At 43.5% G+C, this 20,599-nt stretch overlaps 1 protein-coding gene across 4 annotated transcripts in view; it reads right to left on the reverse strand.

Moving 5' to 3' along the window:
- Window positions 1–1,274: 1,274 nt before the first annotated feature.
- The window catches only part of LOC100357099 (protein argonaute-4), a 43,124-nt gene continuing 23,799 nt past the window's right edge, over window positions 1,275–20,599 (reverse strand). For 2 of the 4 annotated variants that reach the window (XM_051832165.2, XM_051832166.2), the window contains 5 exons: window positions 18,826–19,141; window positions 18,554–18,688; window positions 8,374–8,475; window positions 7,907–8,106; window positions 1,275–5,088 (listed from right to left, as the gene is read on the reverse strand). In XM_051832165.2, coding sequence (XP_051688125.1) covers window positions 4,980–5,088; window positions 7,907–8,106; window positions 8,374–8,475; window positions 18,554–18,688; window positions 18,826–19,141 — 862 coding nt within the window. In that variant the 3' untranslated portion in view covers window positions 1,275–4,979. The remainder of the gene's footprint in view (window positions 5,089–7,906; window positions 8,107–8,373; window positions 8,476–18,553; window positions 18,689–18,825; window positions 19,142–20,599) is intronic. The other 2 variants (XM_070078767.1, XM_070078768.1) reach the window with 2 other exon arrangements.

Below are 20,599 nucleotides of genomic sequence, written 5' to 3' on the forward strand. Positions count from 1 at the left end.
CAATCAGGAGCAGGATCAGCTCCTGGAGGTCAGCACTCAAGTTGGCAAGAGGCAGCTGTGCGGAAGCCGTTTTCTTCTCTCCCAGCGCCATATTGTGGGAGAGCAGATGCATAGAACAAGTCTTAATTCCAGTAACTTAGTCCAGTCCGGGTTGCTCCCCACACAAAGGAGTAGAAGAAAGCATTTGGGCGAAGATCGTAGCTGCTCTAAAGTACTGTAAGGGAACTGGGTGTCTACAATCCCCACATCCTCTCCCCTGTTCACCTGGCAAACTCCTGTTGTGCTTCATGATCTATCCCCCAAATCACAGCCACTGACAAGTGTTTCTTGATACCATCTTCTAAGTTCCTCACAGTGTTTTCTCGTTTTGTGCTCAATAGCAGGTGTAATAAAGTTAGCCTGAACTCAACTTCTAGCTTTGTCATTCGGTAACTGTGGTACTTAGCATCTTTGAAGCTGACTCTTCATTTTTAATGGAGGATACCACTATCCACCTAAAAGGACTGTTTTCTGGGATTCAAGATGTCAACATAAAGTGACTGACATATAGAAGCTTTTGGGTAATGTAAATCTCGATGCCTTCTCCTCCACCCCATGATACAGGAGAATGAACTCTGAAGATTTTTACTCTTCTGTGTTCTTAGCACCCAGGGTGAGCTTGGCATTACCCAGTCCATCATAAATGTTTGATAAATGTGGAAATGGAGATATTATGTGCAGGGGTGGGGGAAGATTCCCTTCTAGTAGAGGGAGCTGCATGTAGGAATTTCTCATCTGGTAAACCACAAATTTTCTGAGGATATAAGGCCTCCACTGTGCATATTTCTGCAGCATCCCCACTGTGACCTAAAAAAAGTTTTGCTGGTGAAAACCTTAAAAAATAGAAAACAAAAAAAAAGGTGTTATAATTGATACCCCCAGGTTGGGTGAATTTGGGCAGTTCCTCTGGAGAAGTTAGTTGGGCTCCACTGCCTCCTGGAAAGTACAGATTTTCCCCAAGATATCAGTTAAATAGATCTTCCCATTGAGAGCTGTGCCTAGAATCCTGATGAATACTTAAAAGTTTTCATATGTGAAATGTTGCTGAAAATGCCTTCTGAAATTGCCAAACGGCAACTTACAAAAATAGGAAGACCGAGCATTTAAAAACACAAAGTTTTCCCACTGTTGCTGTCAAATTTCTCAAATGGAGGAAATTGTTTTTTAACAGCAACCATGTGTGTTGCCATTACAGTGTACTCTGCATTTACCAGACAATTGACAAGCAAAACAAGTTTTGGCACAAGAATGCTGATTTGTCTTATTTTTATTTTATTTTTGGACACATGAACACAAAATATCCCTGCAGGCCAAAAAAAAATGCAAAATTTAAACAACCATTATCTTTTCTCAATATGGGGATATAGCCCCTCCCTTAATAGCTTAGAAAGTACCTCGTATTGCTAGAGACATACATCCAGTCCAAATTGAATAAATTTAAAACATTACAAATCTAACAATATAGAAACAGAAATCACACCATTATTCAAATGAACAAACGCAAACATTGTCAGCCACTAGACATAGAAAGAGCATGAATATGTCAATAGCAAGGGATAAGAAAATGTTCATCAATAACAAGATCTTTCCTTGAATTTGACAAGGAAAAATTCTTGGAGTTGAAAGTTTTGATACAATGCCCTCAGCCTCCACTTTCTTAAAATGAAAGTAGAGCTACCACCTTGCTATTGAACAAGAAAATCTTACAGCACATCCACAAAGAGTTGCTAGGGTGGGGTAGAGAGGGTGAACCTTATTCTACCAGTAGATTAACTTTTCCCTTGGGAAGCAGAGGTATCTGAGCCAGGTAGGTTAAGCTCTGATATAGGCTGGGCACCAGATCCTAAAATGCAGACCGTATAGAACACGTCTGCTTGTAAATCATCACCTTTGGAAGCAGCAAATAGAATTTACAGTAAGAATGAATATGTTTTGCCTGCCCAGAATGCTGGCTACATTACACCAGCTAGCTCACTGTCTAAATCGCTCAGGATTCAATGGCTCACAACAACAAAACCATGGGTTCGCCATTTGAATTTTCACCACTCTCTTAATGTCCTTGCTCCTTATCCCTAAATTGTTACTCATTAGCGTTGCTACATTTAAATCTTTCACACCACATGACAGTGCCTAAACAGGCTGCGATTTAGAAAACCCAACAGCCTAACACTACTTGTAGAGAATGCACACCTCCCATTGATTGACACATGCATAACGATTCAATCAGTCCTGAGGGGGTTACCTATTTGAATAGTCAAGCCGAATTCAATTAAAACTGTGCATTCAGACTTGCTTGCAAAAGTATTGCCACAACTCTGACTCTGCAGAGATCGCCTTTTAAAGATTCACCCCTCAACAAGTTTTTCCAATGATCCTACTTCATCATTTTCTTCCCTTTTGTCCAAAATGACAACATTGCACCCTTAATGGTATTGTTTTCCTATAAAAATAGGCCTCCTGGCTTTTCCTCCACCACTGCACTGATTTGCCCCAGTGTCCAAGGACTGACTGAGGTCTTACAGACTATGTAGATCAAGGTCAAGCGTAGAGCCCAGCTGCAGGCAAGTAGTTCGGGACTTCCCTGAACTCCGCCTTGCTCCCTGTTCCGTGCATGCCAGGAGATGGTGAGAAGTGACACTTCTGTGCGTTACTAGCGAGCAAGCCCGAGGCACTACCGTGCAGGGCAGGTGCCTGCTGGCCTGCCAGCCAGCCACCAAGAGTTCTTCACTCGTTGAGTCCTCCTTCCACAAAAGCTTCCGTTCTTCCTCTTCTTGGGTCCAGAGTGGCCATGCTGAAGGGTATTTTCTGTGCTCTCCCTGAACAAGTGTGAATAAAAGCAGCAGCCAGCCCCTCACCAACATGTCCTGATTTGTATTATCCAAGTGAGGTATTTGCAAAAAAGGAAAATCTTACGAAACGAACAACTGCCATCTCTTCACTCCTGCCTACGTTGTGCTTCAGTCACAGAACCTGCTTTCTTCCCATCACCTTCAGATCAGGGGCGTCTGCATCATCACAATGAGCTGGGGGCTCAACACACATTACAAAACTTGGAGACCGGTCTCAGCAAATGTCGGCGGTGCTGCTGAGCGATAGCCCGCGGAACTGTAAACTTGAATGTATTTACAGGCTTGTTTCCACAATTGATGAAAAACAGTGCTTTATATTGCTGGGATTTTGAGAAGGCTAGATTAAGAGATTTGGACTGACCCATGAGTTCAAGCAAACACCCTTTGCCATCCGCTCCAGTGTTTCCCCAACCAGCGGCTTCCAGAGGCAGAAAACTGTTCTCACCACACTGTGTGTCTCTCTTCCCCCACCCTTTCCTCAGCTCTATGGAGTGTGGCTCTGGGGCCTTTTATCCCCCTTTCCATTTCTCATTCCTGATGTTCCGGGATGCAGAATTCCAAGTCAGTAAAATCTGCGCTGGGAAACACCGGCTGGAACTACCAAGGGTATATGTAGCTGTTGTCCATTCACAAAATATTATCTACACTAAATACAGAATACACTTTCCCCTATGTTTTAACTGGTGCTTGCTTTAGATCAGCTCCCTTTGTTCAGACAAGAAACGAATCCCATCTCCCTGTGAGCAGAATCCAGAATCTATGAAGAAAAATCAATATTTTCTACACAGATTTAGTATAATAAAAGGAAGGAAAACCCACCAAGTACATTTCAGTTTGAAAGAGAAGCAAGTAATTGTGTGAGTAACCTTGATTCTCAGGAAAAAAAAAAAAAAGTTTAAATGCTGGTACGTTTTTGCAAGTTGCAGCATCACTCAAGGTACCTTAAGGACTGGCAAAGCCTATCCAATAAGGAAGCATCCTGGTTCTAGCTTATTTTAAAATAAAGTGACAGGACACCAACTGTGACTATAAAAGAGGTAAAAACAATTCTTTAAAAAGGCATGGAAATATATGTCTTTTCTGACCAGTTTCAGAAGTTGCCAGATTATGATATATAAGAAATAGCTAATAAAAATCATACTGAAATCTCATCTAGAAAACTACATTGTCAGGGGACAGAAGAGGAGGGATCTTAAAAAATGTTTATTGCCAAAGTTAACTTTCTATGAGAAAAGTTTAAAAATCATTTAGATCTAACAAACCACACAGCAGCATAGAATGGGCACTTTTGAAAACTTGGAAAAATACTAAAAACTATTTTCTTTTTCAAATAGGGAGAAACATGAGTACTTTGACCATGGCAGTGTTATCTGTCACTGTGACATGCATTATATCTGTTTATGTCACACATTCACAAAAGTCAATCCAATAAGATAACTGCCTGCGGAATCTGAAGCCAAATATAGTGCAAATTGCCTGGCAGCCTGTACTTGCACCAGCACAAGTCTGCAGAGATCAATCATATAAAGTAGTAAAACTAATAAAACTTTGTAAATCTTTCAAAAATTAATGCTCGTTAAAGGCATTTACAGTGGCGAAGTCAGGAATCTCCATTAAAAAGTCCATGAACATACACAAGTAAATAGTTACACTCAACTGAAGCAGATTGTTTGGTTTTTCTCATCCATATATACTCCACTTGATGAAAACAGAAAAAAAGGAATAATCTTCTCCTATAAGACTAGAGGGATGCGGGTTGCGGTGAACACCACAGCTAGCAAAATATTCCATAGAATCCTTTCTTGTAAAGTCCTTTAAAAAGTTCAGGCTATCAGCCTTTGCACATTGAGGTAAAAATTCCATCCAGTGCATCAGAAAAGATAATCTATGAGTATCTATTACTTTAAAAAAAATGGCTCAATTCTGTTGATGCATCAGATAGTGCTGCAAAGAAAGTAGATTCAGTGCAACTATTCCGAGCTGCTGGTAGAAGACCACCTGCGATCGACTTGGCTCTCTCTAGAGGTGGTAGGCATTTGAAACATTTTGAGGCTGCATGAGGTGCCAAACAGGTTCTTTTTTCTGAGACTCTCAGGCAAAATACATCGTGTGTTGGGTATCGTGATGGATCTGCACAGCCTTAGCCAGGGCCTGAGGATCCCGGCCATTGCTCTGTCCTGACACGTGACTGCCTTCCGCGCTGTAAAAAGAAGAGAGCAAAACATAGGTGTAACAGAAGGCCACTTTATATTTCACCGTTACAAACAGCGTCGGTGGTACCAGATTTAAGAAGATATCAGATTCAAGCCTTGGCTCCTCAAATAATTTGTTATGTCTCTTTACCCACCAGTTCGCTTAACCATGAAGTGCAGTACAACTTATTTAATGAGAAGTTGTAAGAACTACATAAAATAAAGTCTGGATAGACCCAGATCTTTCTTGGTTCCTTTATGAGAACTTTTGCTACCATTTATATTGGATTAATTCCTACTCATCCTCTAGGTTTCAGCTAAATGCCATTTTCCTTATTGAAATCTATTCTGGCAATGGGCATTTGGTGCAGCAATTAAGACATTTCTTGGGAGCCCAGCAGCACACATCAGAGTACCTGATTTGAACCCCGTCTTTTCACTTCAGATGCAGCTTCCCTTAATGCACACTCTGGGAAGCAGCAGGTGATGGCTCAAGTACTTGGGTCCCTGTCTACCACATGAGAGACCCAGGTTGAGTTCTGAGCTCCCGTCTTTGGATTGGCCCAATCCTGGCTGTTGGAGATATCTGGGGAGTGAACTAGCAGATGGAAGAGCTCTCTCTGTTTCTATGCCTTTCAAATAAAATGAAAATAAATCATAAAAATTTAAAGAAGAGAAAGGAACCTATAATAACTTCCAAATTCAAGTGCAGAGTCAACCTGGAACATGCTTTCACAGTACACGGTGAAAACATTTTTGTTTCATGTTACTAAACACAACTGAAATTAAGTTATTAACTGGGTAATGATTTACTTCCAGACTACATGTACGTCCTAAAAAAGCAGCAACTTTGTACATCTCACTCACCACTCTATCCCTACTGCCCAGCACATAGCATAGTTTCAGTAACCATTTGTTGAATGAACAAATTTATGTGTCTAATACACGGCTGTAACCCAGAAGACCCTCAGCAAATGTTACTGTGCCATTTGTCTCTTCCTGCTTTCTCTTTGCTAGCTATATAACCTTGGACAAGTAACAACTCTGCATTTTGGTATTTCAGGGTAATAATAACAATTTCTGAATGTACTGCATAAACATACCATGTGATACAAAGGGCTTAGCTTGGGGCCAATTCATGGCACAATATCACCTGCAAGGTTGGCATTCCATAAGGGAAGGCCAGTTCAAGTTCCAGCTGTTCCACTTCCAGCTTTCTGCTAATGCACAGAAGATGACCCAAGTATCTGGGCCTTGGCAACCCATGTGGGAGATTTGGCTGGAGTTCCCTGACTTCAGCCTGGTTCAGCCCTGTCATTGTGACCATTTGAAGAGTGAAAGATCTCTTTCTCTCTCTGTTACTCTCTCTCTCAAATAAATATAAATGTCTTTTTCAAAGGAAGGGGGATATAGTGAACCATTACTCATCACTCCTCCTTTGCCTTCTCTGCTTTAACCAGTTTTTGTCATCTAGCCTCAAAATCTTTGTCATTCTTTATTTCATCTTCTCCTCTGCTACTCACGGCCAATTAACTACCTATTCTATCCCAGGGATAGCTTTTCTTCCCCCTAAAGTTTTATTTATTTATTTGAAAGGCAGAGCAACACAGAGAGAGGGAGAGACAGAAGGAGAGCTCTTCCACCTACTGGTTCACTCCCCAGTGACCATAACAGTCAGGCCTGTGCCAGGCTGTAGTCAGAAGTCTGTACCCCTGTGCCAGCCCCAGGAATAGCTTTCTGTTTTTAACAAAGACAGTCTTGCTCTAACATACTTTCCCTGCCTCATGCCTGCTATTCCCCTTTAATATGCTCTGGCCAAAGAAAACTTGATATTGTCCAAACATGTCATGTGCTTTCTCTCCTTTGTGTCCATTGTTTCTTCTGCTTGGAAAATCCTTTTCTTTGTAAAGCCAAAGCCTCTGCATCTGGCTATGAAGTCTTCTCTAACTGCCTTTCCTCTGACATTGCAATGTACTTTTATCTGTACTGATAATGGGCTAGTTGTCAGTTCTATATTTGCCTGTGTTGTTTCCCATACTGAAACACAAAATCCTCATGGACTGGAGCCATGTGTAAGTATTTCTTGCACCTACCACTATACTAAGCTCACAGTCAGACCTAATAAATATGCTGAATGAGTGGATGTATATTATAGAATGGAAGGCATGAAGCCACAGCCAGGCTTTTTCTGTAATAGTGTATTTTCAACCATACAGAAATAGACTTGCAGTGGAATGTCTAGAATTTAGCAGCTGAATTCAGACTTGGGGAAGAGCCCAGAAACTGCTATATTTTACAGATGGTCATTTGGAAGAGAAAATTAATGCAGGAAGCTCAGCAATAGGTCAAAATGTCCAATTCTCTTGGGATCCCTATTTGGGGTTAAGAGTGGCCTAGCCCCCTCCCACACATAGGTTCACTGGTACATCCCAGATTGCACTGGAAAGTGGAGTGAAGTGATCATGACTCCCTTTTGCATGAAGTGGAATCCACAGACCTCTGACTGGAGTCAGGGGGCCATGTTGGCCACCTTTTGAGGTTACTCAGGATCTGAATAGATCTGAAATGCATTTGGCTCCACGCCAAAGCCACAGGCAGCTCCAAATTAGACTTCTTTAGAGAAACAAGTATAAACAAGCCTGAGCACTTCTTGGATCAAAAGTCATGTTATAAGCTCTCAAAGGCACATCTAATTTTATTTGCTTGTTGCAATTAAATCCTGGAGGGCAGTTTAAATCATTTAAAATGTCTTCTATAGTAACTTTAAAAACAAATTAACATGCTGCTAAATGAGAAAGAGATTTTTATTGTGCCTGAGAAACTTGCCTGTCGTGATCTTTATCCACCAGATGATACCTGGCCCTAAAAGCTACAAGCCGGGCGTAATATGCAGGGGCTGGAATAGAGACTGAGCGTGTGCACCTCACATAGGTGTGGCACAGCTGGTAGGTCAGGAGCTGCAGCTCATCTGCCGTGAAGCAGTTGTCATCCCACAAGACCTGATAGTGCGAAGGACGGCTGGTTCCCTGGAGAAAGAGTGGCATGATTAATCTGTTTCTGACATGGGCTGACTACCTGAAAGGAGATAAGAATTGAAACTTACTCCTTAAATTCAGAAGTATTTCAGCCTAGCACATCTACAAGTAGATACCTAGACCAACAGATAACAATTCTAGGATACAAGCATTAACAAAGTTAATTACCATGTTTAATAACAAGTCTACTCAAGCTAACTGCTGAATTTGCAAACACCTTCCTATCAAGTCAAAGATCCAGACCAGCTTCCAAGTTACCTGAATTCCTGCATGACTACAGAGGTAAAAGTCGAACTCAGATGGATGAGTGATGGTGCTATCCACGGTAGTGCCTGCTGGTACGTTGCCACTTTTCCCCACCTACCAAAAAAATGCAATTAGTCATCAAGGATATTAGTGCTCAGGATGTTTTAAATGGTGTGTGTTAATTGGTAAAAAGTTGACAAACTGCTCTTAAGTGAAGCCTTAAAGACCAGTTTAATCAAGATGCTGAATCCCCTGATTTTGCCTTAGTTCAGCCATTTCACCCTAGAAGTATTTTCTCAAGCAAACATACTACAGGGTCTCTTGGGGAATCCAGACGAATAAGTTTTTACCTGTGGCTTTGGGCTGCAGTATTGCCATCTAGTTACAGATGACACAGGTTCACAAAGGGTGTAAAAAAAAATGAACATTTAATAGGGACAGGTTTCCTGGAAAAAAAAATCATTTTTTTTCCTCACTTGAACTAAAAAACAAACAAACAAAACAACAACAAAACTCCATAACTTTTAGCAAAAGGTAAGATGAAGAAATCTTTGAACTAGCTCAACAGGTTCAATAAGCCTTACACTTCATGGAGTTAATAAAAGAAGTCACTGGCAAATGATTATCAGAAAAAGAACACCTGAAATGGGAATTAAGAAACTGGTAGCAGAGGCCAGCATTGTGGCACAGCAGATTTAACCACTGCCTGCGATGCTGGCATCCCATACGAGCACTGGTTTCAGTCCAGGCTGTTCCACTTCCAATCCAGCTCCCTGCTAATGCACCAGGAAAGCAGTGGAAGCTGACCCAAGTACATGGATCCCTTCTACCGATATGGGAGACCTGGATGGAGCTCCAGGTTCCTTGCATCAGCCAGGGCTGGGCAAGGATTGTTGCAGCCATTTGGGGAATGAACTAGCATACAGAAGATCTCTTGAGACTGGGGCTGTGGTGTAGCAGGTAAAGCAACGGCCTGCACTGCCAGCATTCCATATGGGCACCAGTTCCAGTTCCTGCTGCTCCACTTCTGATCCAGCTCTCTGCTATGGCCTGGGAAAGCAGTAGAAGATGGCCCAAGTCCTTGGGCCCCTGCACCAACATGGGAGACTGGGAAGAAGTTCCTGGTTCCTGGCTTTGGATCAGTGCAGCTCCACCCATTGAGGCCATCTGGGGAGTTTAACAGCTAAAGGAAGACCTCTCTCTCTCCCTCTTCCTCTGCCTCTCTGTAACTCTGTCTTTCCAATAAATAAATAAATCTTTAAAAAAATATTTCTCTTCCTTTCTCTCTGTAATCCTGCCTTGCAAATAAGTAAATAATTCTTAAAAAAAAAAAAAAAAGGAAGGAAGGAAGGAATAAAAGAAACCAGTTTCAGATCTAGGTCTACTTTGCAACTATATAATTTGAACAAAGCCTAACATTTCTGTGTCTTAATTTAATTGTATATACAATTAGGTGGTGATCTCTTGCTCTTTTAAAATTCTAAGATTCTTCTAGAGTCAAAATTTTAAATTTCTAGGAAAGTAGAGAGGGTAATTTCAGAAGCTCATTTACAAAGAAAGAAATGAAATCTTGCTATTTGGTCAGCCTCCTCTGCTGTCCAGCAGATTCAATAGGCATATAGGCATAAATGTGACAGGAGTTTATTTGGCTCCATTTTAATGATCGTTACCTTCAACTGAAGTTCCTACACACAAGGACTGGCATGGTAGAGCAGCAGGTTAAGCTGCTACTTGAAATGCCAGCATCCCCTATCAGAGCTCCGGTTCAAGTCCCAGCTGTTTTGCTTCCAATCCAGGTCTCTGCTAATGCCTGGGAAAGCAGCAGAGGACGGCCCAAATACCTGGGTCCCTGCTCCTCGTGTGGAGATACAGTTGGAGTTCAAAGTTCCTGGCTTTGGCCTGGCCTTTGGGGAATGAAACAGTGGGTGGAAGATTTCTTTCTGTCCTCCTTTCTTTCTCTGTCACCCTGCATTTCAAATAAATAAATAAATAAATCTTTTCCTAAAAAAAAAGTTCATACACCACTGCATACAATAGCTCTAGAGAATAGAAAAATTTCCCTTCAAGCTCTTATGTGAATTTGGGCACCTAACTAGGCCAGAGGAAAACTGAGTTACAGCATTCCCCCTGTATCCAAGGTTTCACTTTCTACAGTTTGTTCAACAACTGTAACCAAAACGATTACTGCGCTGGAATGAGGAATGAAAATATTTTGGGATAGAAAGACCATATTCACATCACTTGTAGTATATCATTATAATTTTTCTATTTTATTCGTATTTACTGTTAACCTCTTACTGTGCCAAATTTATGAGCTATACTTTTATCACAGGTATATTTGTATGTATAAGGAAAAACATATAGGGTTCACTACTATCTGCAGTTTCAGTAATCCACTGGGAGGTCTTGGAATCTATTCCCCATGGATAAGGGGGAACTACTGTAAAACAGTTTGAGTGCTTTTTCCCAAAGTATGTTAGGAATATTTTTTTTTAAGATTTATTTATTTGAAAGACAGAATTACAGAGAGACATAGAGCCAAAGAGAGGGAGAGGGAGAGGGAGAGGGAGAGGGAGAGGGAGAGGGAGAGGGAGAGGGAGAGGGAGAGGGAGAGGGAGAGGGGGAGAGAGAGAGAGAGAGAGAGAGAGAGAGAGAGAGAGAGAGGTCTTCCATCCACTGGTTCACTCCCCAGATGGCTGCAATAGCCAGAGTTGAGCTGATCCAAAGCCAGGAGCCAGGAGCCTCTTCCAGGTTTCTCATGCAGGTGCAGGGGCCCAAGGACTTTGGCCATCTTCTACTGCTTTCCCAAGACATAGCAGAGAGCTGGATTGGAAGTGGAGCAGCCAGGACTCGAACCAGCACCCATATGGGATGCTGGCACTGCAGGCCAGGGCTTTAACCTGCTGCACCACAGTGCTGGCCACAGGAATATTAGTTTTTGAAGGATGTATTTATGTGTTTATGGTCAAATTTGAGAAATACTATGTAAAGATACAAGTTTAAGAGGCTTTTTTACTGTCTAACTTCTCAGAATATTTTTTTCTATTACTTATAATCTTTGAGAGGGAGGTGGTGTATGTAGCATTTTCCAAACATTTGCCCATAAAACCCTTTTAGGACCTATTAGTGTTGTGGTACAGTGGGTTAAGCTGCTGCTTGGGCTGCCCACATCTCATATCAGAGTGCCTGTTCCAGTTGCAGCTACTCCACTTTTCTCTTACTGCTAATGCACCTGGGAATGCAGCAGATGATGGTTCAAGTGCTTGGGTTCCTGCCAGCCATCTGGGGGACCCAAATGGAGCTCTTAGGTCCTGGTTTCAGCTGGGTCCAGTCCCAGCTGATGTGGGCATTTGGAGAGTAAACCAGTGGATAGCTCACTCTTTCTTTCTCTTTCTTTCCTTCCTTCCTTCTATATTTTTTTAAGAATTATTTATTTGAAAGGCAGAGTTAGAAAGAGAGAGACAGACAGAGGGAGATTTTACATCTGCTACTTTACTCCCCAAATGGCTGCAATGGCCAGAATTGGGTCAGCTGAAGCCAGGAGCCCAGAGCTTCTTCTGGGTCTTCCATGTGGGTGCAGGGGTCCAAGGACTTGAGCCATATTCTGCTGCTTTCTCAAGTGCATTAGTGGGGAGCTGGCTTGGAAGTGGAGCAGCTAGGACTTGAACCAGCACCCATATGGGATGCTGGCACTGCAGGTGGTGGCTTCACCTGCTATGCCACAACACTGGCCCCTGTCACTCTTTCAAATAAATAATTTTTTCCCCAAAATTCTCTCAGGTTCTCTAGATGAGAGCCTGAAGATGCAATACCTTGGGGAAAAGGGAATCCAGGCACATTCATTGCAACAATGATTTCTGGAGCATCTATCCACTTGGCTTTGCAGCAGATGTTAGCAATGAGAGCCTGACACACAGACAGAACTAATGAGCTTGCCTTTCTGCCTTCACAAAACCACATGCAGGGGCTGGCGTTGTGGCAGAGCAGATAAAGCTGCTGCCTGCAATGCCAGCATCCCATATGGTCAAGGGTTTGAGTCCTGGCTGCTCCACTTCCAATCCAGCTTTTACTGTTAATGCACCTGAAAAAGCAGTGGAGGATGGTCCAAGTCCTTGGGCCTCTGCACCCATCTAGGAGACACAGAAGAAGCTTTAGCCTGGCCACTGTGGCCATTTGGGGAGTGAACAACCAGCTGGAAGACCTCTCTCTCTCTCTCTCCCTTAACTCTGCCTTTCAAATAAATAAAATAAGTAATTAAAAAACCACATACAATACAATGAAGTGTGATAAGGACATATGTGAGGCACTGGGAAAAGGTGGTGGGAAGGAAACAGTTGAGCCACATTTTAGAGTACAAGTACGGTGGGATTAAAAACTGCAAACACTCCTAATACCTCTAAACTCAGGAACAGATAAGCAAATTCTGGCTAATGAAAAACTACTCAGCAATAAAAAGGAACAAACCGGTTGGGCATTTGGTCTAGTGGTTAAGCCACCAGTTGGGACACCTGTATCCCAAATTGGAGAGCCTGGGTTTGGGTCCTGATTACACTTCCAATTCTAGCTTCCTGCTGATGTGCACTGTGGGAGGCAGCAGGTGATGGCTGAGAATGAGGGCACATGAGCATTTTTTACATTGTAGAGATAGAGTGGGGAGAGGAATAGGCAGACTTAATTCCCATCTACTGGTTCACTCCCCAAATGCCTGTCACAGCTGGAACTGTGCTGGGTTGAAGTTGGGAGTCAGAAACTCAATCCAGGTCTCCCACATGGGTGGCAGAAAGTTATCACTGGAGCCATCACCACTGCCTCGAAGGGTCTGCATTACCAGGAAGCTGGAGTCCGGAACTGGAGCCAGGTATTGAACCCAGGCACTCCGACATGGAGCTTGGGCATTTTAACCGACATCTTAGCCACTAGGCTAAACCCTGGAATGCCTGAAGACTTTTGAGCAGTGGAGTTGCACAATAAGATCTTGTTTTAAACACTCAGCCTTGACAGCATGGAGGGTAGAGAATGCCTTAGTGAAGGAGGAAAGGAGACAGGGAGACCGCAGAGAGACTTCTCCAACTCCAACACAGAAGTGTTCCGCCTAGGGCAGCAGAAACCCAAGAGGAAGAGCTGAGACGAGACACCAGGATACAACACAGAGGACTGTTGGACCAACTGGACACAGGCAGGGGACAGGAAAGGAGGAGAAGACTTTAGGACAACTCTGAAGTTTCTAAGCTGGCTGACTAAAGGTATAATGATGCCAAGTTAGGGTAAAAGGAAAATTTGGGAGATGAATAGGCTTTGGATGGGGATGAAACAACCAGTAGAAGGTTTAGACATGTTTTGCTTGAAACGCCTGTGGTTCATTGTATCACTGTTGCCAAATGTTCCCGGCCCCTCCCTCAGGGAAGATTATATCTCCCCACCCAATTAATCTCTCAAGAGGGGCCATGTGAATTGCTTTGGTTGATACAATGTGGCCTGAAATGTGTGACTTCTGGGCAGAATCTTTAAGAGGCAGCACTTGGCTTATTGTGTATCTTTTCCCCCTCTGCCACAATGACTGGCAATGTTCCACATAGATGCCTCCGGCCAGCCTAGGTTCCAACACGAGGACTGCAGGGTCACAGCTGCAGCGAAGCCGCAATGAATGTGTAATGTGAGCAGAAAGAAATCTTTGTAAGCCATGAAGAGTTGGGTTTTTGCTGTGTTACCATAGCACAGCCTAGTCTACCTTGACTGATGCAATGCCCATTGAACATCTAGGTAAATATGGCTGCTGAGTAATTAAGAGTACACATCAGGAGTTTCACAGAGTGGTTTGGGGTTGGAAAAACAAATTTAGAAAACAACAAGTAAATAATTAAGCTCATAAAAGTGGATGAGACTAAAGACCAGGTTGAAATTGAGAAAAGGGAGATCTGAGATGCCAGGAAATACCAGTGTTCAATGGACAGAGGGAGGAAGAACAGTCAAAGAGTAATTATAGAGCTAGGCAGTGAACCTGGAAAGTCCTATTGCTAAGGCCAATGAGGGCAGTCATTTCCTTAAGTGCTGCAGAGATCAGTGACAAGATGCACATCTTCAGTGGAGTTACTGAAACTGCAGTCAGTCTACAGAAAATTGAAGTGTGTTGTGAGAAGGTACCTATAGAAAGTGAAGTGGTTGTTTCCTTTTTTCTTATTTTTTGTAAGATTTACTTATTTATTTGAAAGGCAGAGTTACAGAGAGGCAGAGGCAGAGAGAGAGAGAGAGAGAGAGAGAGAGAGAGAGAGAGAGAGAGAAGTCTTCCATCTGCTGGTTCACTCCCTAAATGGCCACAACGGCCAGACCTGTGCTGATCTGAAGCCAGGAGCCAGGAGCCTCTTCCAGGTCTCCCATGCAGGTACATGCAGGGCTCCAAGGACTTGGGCCATCTTCTACTGCTTTCCTAGGTGATAGAAGAGAGCTGGATCAGAAGTGGAGCAGCCAGGAGTCGAACTGGTTCCCAAATGGGATGCCAGCATTGCAGGCGGTGGCTTTACCTGCTACACCACAGTGCCAGCCCCCAAATAAATATACTTTTATAAAAGAAATTACACTGACAGGAACATTTAGTCTAGCAGTTAAGATGCTGGTTAGAACACCTCATATCAGAGTACCTACATTCAATGCCCAGTTCCGGCTCCTAATAATGCAGACCTTGGGAGGTGGCAGTGATGGCTCAAACAACTGGGTTCCTACCACCCCATGGGAGTCCTACATTGAGTTTCCAGGTCTTGGTCCAGTCTCAGCCATTGTGGACATTAGGGGAGTGAAGTGAACCAGCAAATGGGATCTCACTCTCCCCATCTGTTTCCCCTCACCCCCTTTCTCTCTGCCTCTCAAAAAACAAAAACAAAAACAAAAACAAAACCACAAAATAACAAACAAACCACAGGTGGCAGGACAGGCAGTTAGCCTAGTGGTAACACAACAGTTAAGTCTCTCACATCCCTTATAAAAATGTCCGAGTTTGGGTGCCTGGCTCTATTCCTGACCTCAACTTCCTGATAATGCAGACCCTGGGAGACAGAAGTGATGACTCAAGTAATTGGGTTCGTGCAACCTGGATTGAGTTCATGGCTCCTGGTTTTGGCCTCACCCTGTCCCAGCCATTGCAGATATTTGGGGAGTGAACCATCAATGGAGGTGTTATCTCACTCTCTTTCTCCCTCCCTTCCAAACCTAAGTCAGGAAAAGAAAGCATAGTTGGAGAGATTAGCTTGAGATATAAGGAAGGAGATGTGCAAATATAAGATACAACTAAGTTTGAAAAATAGAGAACAGCTAAGAAAATTTGGGCCTCCTAGAGTTTGTTTTCTGGGGGAAACAGAAGATAGGACTTTGTTGGCAATGAAGGCATCATGGATGCAACTGGAGAACCGAGAGTACAAATATTTGGAAGGGGAAAAGGAAAAATTAAAAACTGTAGCATCCAAGACTTGGCTGAGATTTGCTAACATGAATTTATAATCTTGTATAGTTCATGATTACATGAATGATTTTTCTCCCCCAGTAACTCCAGGTCAGCCTCTGAAGAAGCAAAGAAAGTGGGCAAGTGACTGATTCAGAGTTGGAGATTGGCAAGAGGCACACATAGAGAAGTGAAGATGCTGGCAAATGTCAGGGTACAAAGCAGATCAAGACTAGGACTGTCACAGTTTACTGGGTGACAAAAAACAGAACCATGAGATAGCGTTGAGTTTTAGAAAGACAATTCAGGGGACAGGCACTGTGGCAGGGGTAAAGCCACTGCTTGCAGTGCTGGCACCCCATATGGGCGCTGGTTCAAGTCCCGGCTGCTCCTCTTCTGATCCAGCTCTGCTATGGCCTGGGAAATCAATAGAAGATGGCTCACGTGCTTAGGCCCCTGCACTCACGTGGAAGACTTGGAAGAAGTTCCTGGCTCCTGGTTTCAGATTCACCCAGCTCTGGCCATTTGGGCAGTGAACTAGCAGATGGAAGACTTTCTTTCTTTCTCTCTTTCCCTTTCTCTCTCTCTCTCTCTGTAACTATTTCAAATTAATTAATTAATAATAAAAAAAAGACAATTCAGGACCAAGGTTCCATGGACAGTGGGTTCTCAGGCAGGTGGAGGGGTGCAAAGAGCAGTTAAGGTGGAGGTGGCAGGATGTTTGGAGCCCAGTGATCAGGCAAGAATTCAGATAATTTGTGTTAACAAAGTCTAAGAAGTACTAATGAGTCAGCATCTGGTCAACTTAGAAGGGGGAACTTTTAATCTAAGCTGATTGATGGAGCTGGGGCCCCAGAAAAAAAGAAAGAACCTTAGCTTTCTAATGATTCAGAAAATTAAAGGAAAGCCCATTCATGGATTAGGAACCAAAAAAACCTAAGGGTGCACTAGAAAACAATAGGAGAGGCCAACAAGATCATGTGATTGGGCAGTAGAAAATTCTCATCTCCCTGGGGATGGATCAGGGAGGCCTGGATAAGATGAATTAATGGCATGAAAAAACCAAAGAAGCAAAGTGATTCAAATATTATGGATGTGTGACTTACCTAGTTTATACATAAGTACCAGATTATAAACAGATAACATGAAATGCCTTTTATCAAGTGCTGAGCATTGTACCCCAAATTAATACTCATTTGTTAATCTTTAAAACACTCTCTGAAATAAATGTTGTTCTTCTTTAAAAATTATTTTTTAATTTGAGAGGGAGAGAGAGAGAGAGAGACAGATAAAGCTCCTATCTGCTGGCTCACTCCTCAGATGCCTACAACAGCTACAAAATGGCTGGGCTGAAGACAGGAATTCAATCCAGATTTCCCACGTGGGTGGCAGGCATGCAACCATTTGAGCCACCACCACTGCCTCCCATGGTCTGCATTGGCAGGAAGCTGGAATCAGAAACCAGAGTTGGGTATTGAACCCAGGCAATTTGATAAGGGATACAGGCATCTTAACCTCTAGGCCAAGCACCTATCCCACTATTGTTTTTTTTTTGTTTGTTTGTTTGTTTGTTTTTTTGACAGGCAGAGTTAGAGAGAGAGAGAGAGAGACAGAGAGAAAGGTCTTCCTTTTGCTGTTGGTTCATTCCCCAAGTGGCTGCTACGGCTGGCACATTGTGGCTGGCTCGCTGCGCCGATCCGAAGCCAGGAGCCAGGTGCTTCCTCCTGGTCTCCCATGTGGGTGCAGGGTCCAAGGACCTGGGCCATCCTCCACTGCCCTCCCGGGCCACAGCAGAGAGCTGGACTGGAAGAGGAGCAGCCGGGTCAGAATCCGGCGCCCCAACCGGGACTAGAACCCGGGGTGCCAGCGCCGCAGACAGAGGATTAGCCTATTGAGCTGTGGCGCCAGCCCCACTATTGTTCTTAATCATATTATACTGATGAGAATATAGATGCTCCTCAATTTATAACGTGGTGACATTCTGATAAACCTATCATATATGGAAAACATATGCTAGCTGAAAATGCATTTAATGTGCCTGAGCTGAACATCGTAGCTTCGCAGCACAGTGCACTGCAGAGTTCCCTTGCTTCCCCTCACAATCGCGGGCTGACTACTGGCTGCAGGCTGCTGCTGCTGCTGCTGCTGCTCAGCAGGGAAGGACTGTATCACGCCGCATACTATTAGCCCAGAAAAAGGTCAGCATTCAAAATGCAAAGTACGATTTCTACTGAATGCATATTACTTTAGCACCATCATAAAACTGAAGAAAACTTAAGTCAAACTACTTGCTTAATGGCTTAGAAAAGTTAAGTAATTCACCTATGTGAATTCACAAATGTGTTAATAATTGCTCAGAGTTTGTACTCCATGAATTACATAGATAAAAAGTCACTTTAGAGATTGATCCTTCTGTAACCCTGGAACTGTGGCAGCCAAAAGTAGCAAAGGGCAATGGAGTCCACATAGACAACCCTCCTTTGAGGGCTGCCTTTATCACTGTACCTGGCCTGTTTCTGATCTCCGCTCCTCCACACTCAAAAAACAAGTCTAGAAATCAGCATTTCTGTCAAACAAGAGGAATATTCATTCTTGAAACTTGTATCACTCAGAATTGGCCATCGAGGCTCAATGGCAGTTAACATATTTATCAAATTATTATTAGGCACTTCTGTTTTTGGGGAAAATTGTCTACATGCCCACTCAAAAACACATTCAGTAGCCATGGCCTCAGGTAGGGAAGCTTATATTACATCCTCTTACCCTTTCTGTCTTATCTGCGCAGAAGAGTCGTGTGTGGTGCCTTTTTTGCACCACAATATACGTTATTCCTGGTCGATAATCTTCTTCCAAGCTAATACATGCCTTTCGAATTGCTATTAGTTCTGGCCAAGCTACCTAGGAGACAGACACAGCATGATGTTTAATTGAGAACTCACCCAGCATCTCCCAGATCTGACTTTTCCAGAGAGGCAAATGGGAGGCAGCTCTGTTAGAGTCCTGGAAACCCCACAAAGCAAAATGAGAGAAAGTACCTGTTTCATCTGTCCCTCTGATACCCCGCCACGATAATAGATGATCCGAGTGGGTTTGAAGCGTGTGGATTTGTAGAACTGGATCAGCAGCTCTCGAACCATGTTAGTAAGGTCCTGGATGACCTCCTGACTGTAGAGGAGCTCCTGGGAAATCTCCTGCCGGGAAGTCTGCACACGCACGGTGGCACAGTACCGGCTGGGGTGGCCATCCATACTGCCCACCACGGCGGCAATGGAGGGCTTCTTCCCATCTCCAGCTGGGGGGTGTGTGACATCTGCACCCAGGAAGATGACAGGCTGCTGGAACACGGAGGGCCTGCTCAGATTTAAGGAGACAATGCCATTCAGACAGGTAAAAATGCTTGAGTATAGCAAGAGTATATCACCAGAGATAATCACAGGTATAATCTACTAAGAAAGAGCAAAGACTGTGCCCATCGACAGAGAACACTAAGTACAACCAAGTATTGGTGCCACCAAATTCAGAGACTCCGAATTGACTGCAAGGTGAACATGGTTCTTCTATACTGGCAGGAAGAAGACCTAATCCAAATTCAATGAAATCTCTGTGTGTTAAGGAAATACTTCCCCAGAACAGGTTCTCTTGGGATCCTAACATCTCTACAACAGAAACAGAATTGCAGAATGTACATGGATTTAGTCCTCTTTAAGAAGTGATACTCCTCTCTCTCTCTGCTTCTCCTCTCTCTGTGTAACTGACTTTCAAATAAATAAATGAATCTAAAAAAAAAAAAAAAAAAAAAAAAAAAAAAGATGTGATACTTTGGGGCCAGTGCTGTGGCGTAGCAGGTGAAGCCACTGCCTGCAGTGGGCACCATATGGGTGCTGGTTCGAGTCCTGGCTGCTCCACTTCTGATCCAGTTCTCTGCTATGGCCTGGGAAAGCAGCAGCAGATGGCCCAAGTCCTTGGGCTTTTGCATCTGTGTGGGAGACCAGGAAGAGTTTCCTGGCTCCTGGCTTCAGCCTGGCCCCACCATGGCCATTGAATCTATTTGAGGAGTGAACCAGTGGATGGAAGATCCCCCTCTCTGTCACTCTCTCTATATAACTCTGTCTTTCAAATAAATAAATAAGTCTAAAAAAAAAAAGAGCAGGGCCAGTGTTGTGGCATACCAGGTTAAGTTGCCACCTGTGATGCTGGCATCCCATATGGGCGCTGGTTTGAGTCCCAGCTGCTCCACTTTTCTTTTAAAGGTTTATTTATTTATTTGAAAGAGTTACAGAGAAGGAGAAGGAGAGAGAGTTGAGTGAGTGAGTGAGAGAAAGAGGTCTTCCATCTACTGGTTCCCTCCCCAAATGGTCATAATTATCAGGACTGGGCCAGGCTGAAGCCAAGAGCCAGGAGTTTCAATCAGGTTTCTCATGTGAGCTGTAGGAGTCCAAGCACTTGAACCATCTTCTATCACTTTCCCAGGTGCATTAGCAGAGAGCTGGATTGGAAGTGGAGCAGCTGGGACTCAAACTGAGATGAGAATCTTCCATCTGCTAGTTCACTCCACAAATAACCACAATGGCCAGAGTTGCACCAATCCAAAACCAGGAGCCAGAAACCTCTTCTGGGTTTCCTATGTGGGTACAGGGGCCCAAGGACTTAGGCCATCTTCTACTGCTTTCCCAGGCCAGAGAGCTGGATCAGAAGTAGAGCAACTAGGACTTGAACTGGTGCCCATATGGAATGCCGGCACTGCAGGCAATGGGTTTACCTGCTACACTACAGTGCCGGCCCCATAAATAAATCTTTAAAAATAATTGT

This window comes from Oryctolagus cuniculus, chromosome 7 (genome assembly GCF_964237555.1).
Source record: "Oryctolagus cuniculus chromosome 7, mOryCun1.1, whole genome shotgun sequence".
Classification (NCBI taxonomy): domain Eukaryota; kingdom Metazoa; phylum Chordata; class Mammalia; order Lagomorpha; family Leporidae; genus Oryctolagus; species Oryctolagus cuniculus.